Genomic DNA, 7,109 nt, shown 5'->3' on the forward strand with positions numbered 1-7,109 from the left:
TCCAGAACACATGTGGGTCTAAAGCTTATTTCTTATCTGAGGGGAAATACCTCAAAAGATACAGAAATTTAATCACATCACCAAACCAACCATCTAAAAGGCCAACTGAATGTTCCCACAAGGCCCCGTACACTGCTTTGTGCAGTATGACACTCTGTGTTTGATAAACCAGAAGATGCATATGGCCTGGCGTTCTATGACACGTTGCAAAGGACCTAGTAGGCAACCCTACCTGCATTTTACAATCAAATCCAATACGTGATCAAAGACCATGTGGCTACACTCTTTACAGACAGAGAAACGGGTGAAAAAGACTGTGGAAATTCACAGAAACATTCAGCATCTAGTATTGTATGTGATGGAAGGGAGTCACAAAAAATAGAGTTTACCAAGATTACTGTAATCGCCTGCTTACAAAAACTAGTTGTGCTCAATTCAATAAAAGCAGTTCAAATGCAAGGAACCAGGACCTGTTAAAATAAGGCTGGGAAAACATTAAAACAGTAAAATTGCCACATGAGTGCACTCTTTCTTGGCACTGCTGTAAGAGCTGTACAAGAAGAGGATCTGACTTGCTTTTCTGCTTGAGCTCTACCTAAGTTTCTGGATACCTGCTTTCACACATACCTATAATACCAGGTGCTCTGGGAAGCATCCTCTGAAGGCTTTGAAGGCAGGCGCACGAGAACCTGTTCGCTCCTTTCAGCCCAGACATACTAGTACACCCAGACACAGACACCCCTATAGCCTCTGCTCCAGAGCCAACGAAACATCCTGGGAAGCTGTGAGCCGCGGGAGCTGGCAGGCGCCACACTAGCTGCTGTGGCCATACTGGTTTGTGGGCATCACTGCAGGCATCGACTAGCATCACTCTGCAAATGTGAAGCTTGAAAATATCTTTGCCCCCTCATCAGATTTACCAGTCCTTCATCTCCTGTCCACTGGTTGCCCATCTGAGCAACCACAGACTTAAAAACTCCACATAAATGAACGTTTTATTACTCGGACTATTACCTTTCTAGTTTTTCAATTATGAAACATCTGCCAAACCACCTCAGTCTTTTCTTGTGTTTAATTTATTTAAGAACTATGCCCAAGAGTAAACTAGAAGCAACCATACAAGCAGCTTTTTCCCCAGAGGCCAAGCCTATCACTTTGCCATGCTCCTACAGTTGTAACATTGTCACTTTTTTAATTGAATGCAGCATAATTAGCTGTAACAAAAAAGTTTGTGAAATGCCTAGGGCCTGGGGCCCTCAGATTCTCATAAACTTCAGAGCTGGATGCTCTGCGATACAATAAGCAATTTCCTTCATCTTTTAATGTCCTCATGAATCATTTATTGAGGCAGCCTTTTACAACAAAACCTCTCATAAAATGCAGGGCCCACACCAACAGTCGTCACGCTTGAGCGTAGACTTCACCGCTCACAAACCAACACACGCTCTGCAGCAGCTTCCTCATTTCAGTTACTTGCCTCCTCCTCTCGTCTTACACAGAAAAATAAGACTAAGGACTCATCTTCCAAGATTAACCATGTCTTTCCATTTTTTGGATATGCAGCAGGCAAGAAAAAAGAAAGTGGAAAAATGGAACAGCTTATCTGTTTAAAATTGCATATACCTATTTCTTCCTCTATCAAGAATTTGGTATCTTTTTAGTGTCCTAAAAGTTGTAACACAAATTAAACGGTTGAGGGGGTTTTGTTGTCTTTGTCATTTGCTGGGTTTTTTTAATCTGAGGGATCTCATAACATTTTCTAATGCCAACTCAGAAAATAATTTAAAATGCTGTAACGGAGCATTTTAACCAGAACACAAAATGAATTGCTGAAGAGTAAAATACCCTTTTCAACACCCTCAAAAATATCTCAACAGTTCAACAACTGTCCTGGGAGCTTCAGGCTACTGAGCAGAGTCTCTGTTGCTGTGACAACATGACAGAGGAAGGTTTAAGAAACAAAATTTCCTAGTTCCTCTCCTGATCCTTTTCCATGGACTCTATGTGTCAGCTGTGAGAGCCAACCCAGAGCATCACCACCACCACCACCACCACCACCAAGCCTGGAGGGAAGGCACAGAGAACACTGCAACGCTACAAATGTTAAAGACATTAAAGAACCATAAAAATTAACAGAAAACAGAGATTTCACAATAGTCACAGGTAGGAAGGATGGACTCCTGTTAAGCAGAATCCGAAAATGCTGAGTCCCCGGCTGAAGAGAGCTCAGCATGGATTTGCGGGATGGTTTCATGTGAGGGCTGGCAAAACTTGCTTTGGTGATTTCTTTTGCATGTGTGTCTAACAGTTCTGCTAATAAGCCTTCAGTTTGTTCTGTATGGAAACAAATGCTGGTTTAAGTCAGCTCCAGTACAGGTTTTAAAAATATTTTCAGAGCTAAAATTGGGGAACAAATTGAAGAATGAAAATCTTGCAGCAGACTCTTCTTTGATGACAGTAGTTTACTTCACGTATTTACAAATGACGGCATTTTATTAGTCAGGTAGAAAAGCCATACATTTAAGAGTAAAGAAAGCAAGCGCAACAGCCTGCAGCACAGATTTAAAACACAGCAGGCCTTACAGGCTGGAAAGGAGCAACACTGAAAATAATTTGGAAGCCCTGGCAGAAAGTCAGCCAAACACAAAGGAGATTTACTCTAACCTTGACATGCAATACGGTAGTAACTGCTCCTGGAAGACTCGATGTCTCTTTCTAAAAACATGTTCCAGCTCAAGCATGTGCTGACTGGAGAAATTACTGTGTGAAACCCTAAATGTATGGCCTCTTCATGGTCTGAAGCACAGACTTTATGGCCTAAACTGGACTATAGCCATATGATTATGATGTTCTCCTCCACCTCTCAATCTATTGACCTAGGCATTTATCAGAGGGGTGGGTGGTGGGTTTTTTTGGTTGTCTGTGTGGTTTTTATTTTTAATTACAATTAGCAAGATGCTTTAGAAATGAATCATTACAATCCCATCATCTGTGGAAACTGTAACGAGGACAGATTCTGTTAAACAAATCGCAGATTTTCTCAGAAACACGTTAATAGGTAAAGAACACTTCCCCCTCCACAGATACATGCACAGAAGGATACCATAATTCAAGAAAAACAGAGAAAACAAGATTAAAAGGCTTGTTTCATAAAATGCCATGAGGAACCCTCTGCTTAAATCCATAAGCTAGTGCCACCTCACCTCAGTCTTATTAAAAAACCTAGTGAGGAGCTAGTCATTTTATAAGTCTTGTGGGTTACTCTAGGGTGTCAAGATTGTTGCATGATTTCTTACTTCTATGTCTTGAGGCTTGCTCTAAGTGACATAAACAGTTCTCATGCATCCGTCTTTCTACGGGGCTTTCCCCCTAAGTGTTGTGAAAATGAACCTACACGCCTCTCTGCACTCAGGCTGACCAGGCGTCCCGCAGGGCCCTCACAGCTGGGATCTCTCCAGAAACCCACCGCAGATTTGCTTCCCCCTGTTTTCTCCCTGGTCCATCGCCTGCAACAGCTGTTCTCAGCCTCTGCACCGCAGGTGAGCATGGGATGGGATTCAAACGGGCAAGCCGCAGTGCCCGGGAAGCTGCCAGCACCATGGCAGACAACCTGAGGCATTGCCTGAGCGGCTCCACGTGCCGCAGCTGCTTTGGTGGGTGGGGAGAGCACTGGCCAGCGATGCTCGATTCTTAACAGCTTCTATGCTCAGAACAAAAGTATTTCTGCTGGGACATGAGTCTGATGCTGTCAGTACTGCCAGTGCTTTCTGTGTGGCGGCAGCAGCAATTTGGGAGCTCTCAGCCCTTTGGGGTAAAGGCCTGGAGCTCAGCAGACTCAGGCTGGTTATACAACCAGCTGCACTTCGCTCGTTTGCCTTTTTTTACTTTCTAAGTCTGATCAGCATACTTATCACAAATCCCCATCTTGCTTTTTGAGTTACTTTCTATCCTCTAAACTTTAACTTGGGACTTGCACTGGAAAAGAAGATGGAGGCATTTCCCCACTAAGTTTGAGATTGTTCATACAAGCAGTCAGGGTTAAGTTATATCAAATTTTTCATTTAACATTATTTAAGCACAGAATGTTTAGCACAGAAATGCCACTTCACTATTCACAAATGCCGCTGTCATTAGATAAGCTTCCCTCCAACAGCAGCATGGCAAACAGATTGTTTTTCAAAGGTGGGATTGAGGCCAGAGTCCCCGAGTAGAAGAATTTTGGGGCTGACAAATCATAACAGGCTGCAAAAGAAACCTGAAGCAAGCTTTTAAAGCTCAGTCATGAGGTCATGCAGTCCCTAAATAGCTTAACAATAAGCCACTCTGGGCTATCTGGCTTCATTTCCTGGTGATGGAAGCGAGATGGGAAGGGGAAGAACAACGTATTCCTTTACTGGGCACAGACAGTCACCGCTGTATTTCTCTTAGAGCACAGCTACGCAATTCAACGCAACTCAGAACTGCACTGCGAATTGCAGTGCCAAGTCCTGCTCCAGAGTAGGAGACTGCCAACTAAAATACAGTGAAAGAGTCAGCATTCCTTTGTAAACGGATGTACTTGATATGTGAAGGATTAAGTGTCCATGTGACTGCTAGTGCAGAGCAAAATCTGGCATCGCGGATGAAAATACTGTTTGCATTTCAATTTGCCTTTTCTAAATGTAGTAGTATTTCCAGTGATGTTAGTTTTGATGTGGAGCTCTACTTCGCTCAACAAGAGACGTGCAAGAAAAAGGCATGAGAAAGCAGAACATTACGTTAAATGTCACTAGAAAATGAAAATAAAAACTGTGTCTGCAAGGATAACTGGGCAGAGCTATTCAGAGAGCATCTCACAAGGAGCCGAAGAAGGGCAGAGCCCAGTGCATCTCATTATGACAGTAACACCTTCCAGCTTTTCCAGACATCCTGCACAAGCCAGGAAGGTTAGGATCAAGCCACCAGACTGCCCCGCGGCGATAGCCGCTGGCTGCGCTGCTGCCTTGGGGGTGGCACTGGAGCCCATTGGCTCACCCCAGCTGGCTGGGTTTGCACCTGGATCAGTTCTGCAAAACAAGATCGGCAAAGCCTGCCTCATTACCTTGTATATACACTTGTGTAAGTCGCTAAGAACTCCCTCCTCCTCCTCCTCGTCCTCTTTCGTGGTCTCCTTTTCCTGAGCGAAGAGCCGCCGCCTGCCCGTCTTCAGTGGGACATCGACCTCTTTTAACTTGTTGCGGAAGCCATTTTTGTGAACCACGCCATTGATGAGTCCATTTTTGGGCTCAAATCGGGGCAAGGAATGGAACTTGTAGGCATTCTCTGAATGTCCCTCCAAAGGCCCTTTCCTCTTCTCCAAGATTTCCTTTTCCAGCAAGACTTCCTTCTCCAGTTTCTTGTGCTCCTCAGGGGAGAGGGAGTCGTAGGAGAGCAAGTACTGGCAGTAGGCTTCTTGCAGCTTGGCCAGCCTGTCCTGTGCAGTTTTGGGGATGCGCAGCATGTCTGCCAGCTTGTTCCATTTCTTGAGGTCAGTCACTTGCTGCATCCCCCCCATCTCGTTGATCAGCTGGACGAAGCAGGCCAGGTCGAGCTCACAGCCTCCTGGGGTCCACGTGTGCCAGGCAGCAGAGGGGAAAGGGAAACACAGGAGCAGATTAGGAAAGCTGTGGGTGGCTCCCATCAAGCGCAGCACCAGGCTGGGCACATATGGGATGTGCCACCCATACAGCTCCAGTCACCTGGGCACCAGAGCAGGATTGTCCCTATCTTGTATGCCTCCTGCTAAAGAGAGACGTCTGTCACTTTTGCTGGCTTAATTCATTCAGCAGATCCTGTTTTGCTATTTGCAATAGCCTTCCCTATGGTTACATTTGCTTTCCTCCTTAAGTTTCATTCCCTTCTCTTCTCAGAACACCCCCAGCTATCTCCTGACACGCGTGTTTCCCCTGGCCATTACCCAGTGGTCAGGGAGAGGGGAGTTGCAAAGTTATTTAAAAGCCCACACACTCCCACCCTCCCCTAGCCCACTACCAGTCCCACGTCTGGTTTATACCAGGAGGAAGCAAAACAAGTGTCAAGATGGGTACTGGCAATCAAAAACACATGTACCTATCCTTTCTGGAGGTGAAACATTGATTATTTCATGTCTGCACAACACTCTGAATACAGTTAGTATTTAAAAGGAGCACAGTAACATCATTAATTTCACTACAGGTAGAAAAATCCTTAAAAAAACCAAGGGAGGCGGGGAGGTGTCGGGGGTGGTGTTTGGGGTTGGTGCCTGCAACTGCATAAAAAAAAAGTTCCAGACACATTATTCTTCCAGTTTGAGGCCATCCATATTTTATGGCCCATTATGTTTTTGTATGTTTTAAGACGACTAGCACATTTCACACTCCAGTCAAAAAATAAAAATGGAAGATTATACAAACTGCAGCATAAAAAGCAGCCAAATGGACGAGGAACAATAAAAGAAACATTATAAAAACTCTCAAAGCACAGAAATAAATCATCAGTAGAAAGAGTGAAGAAACAGACCAAAGACCACCTACAATTCAACAGGGCACTGCTGAAGGAAAAAAGAGAATTAATACAAAACTTGCGTCAACATCGCTGCCGCCACATTGTCTCTCCTTCCCCTTTTTCTTTGAGAAATGTAAAAAATCATTATGCCATAACTGTTTCAGAGCACTTAGAAATGCTATTATACAACAGAGAAGTGCAAGAACCAGCATTATAGTAAATATTTACTGTTGGATGCACAGCTACAGCATCTTAAGGGCCAGTCACATCATCTCGCTTGCTAGTGCAAGCAGTATTACTTTCTTCAAACTACCCTGTGCTGCATCTTAAGACACTTCACAGCTGATCCCGACTTTCCTTCTTCTCTCTGCTTTCTCCTGTTCCACCACTTGTGCCAATCCAGTGTGGAGCAAGGCTCAGCAGTGTAAACCTGTGTGCAACGCTTTGGGATGACAATGGTTGTGACCGAGGCAGAGCAGCACCAGAGGCTGCTCGCTAATGCTGCCTGCACAGCACTGGGTAAAAAGTGTGAAAGGTTTTTGGCTGCAGCCAAAAAAAGGAGTGTATGACAAGGTTGGAGGCAGGGCCATGGGGCAGCAGATTTATTT

At 44.6% G+C, this 7,109-nt stretch overlaps 1 protein-coding gene across 1 annotated transcript in view; it reads right to left on the reverse strand.

Moving 5' to 3' along the window:
* JARID2 (jumonji, AT rich interactive domain 2) overlaps positions 1 to 5,576 on the reverse strand; it is a 26,716-nt gene extending 21,140 nt beyond the window's left edge. The window contains exon 1 of the mRNA XM_010284978.1: positions 5,081 to 5,576. Coding sequence (XP_010283280.1) covers positions 5,081 to 5,533 — 453 coding nt within the window. The 5' untranslated portion in view covers positions 5,534 to 5,576. The remainder of the gene's footprint in view (positions 1 to 5,080) is intronic.
* Positions 5,577 to 7,109: the final 1,533 nt, after the last annotated feature.

Source organism: Phaethon lepturus, unplaced genomic scaffold (assembly GCF_000687285.1).
Source record: "Phaethon lepturus isolate BGI_N335 unplaced genomic scaffold, ASM68728v1 scaffold17664, whole genome shotgun sequence".
Taxonomy (NCBI): domain Eukaryota; kingdom Metazoa; phylum Chordata; class Aves; order Phaethontiformes; family Phaethontidae; genus Phaethon; species Phaethon lepturus.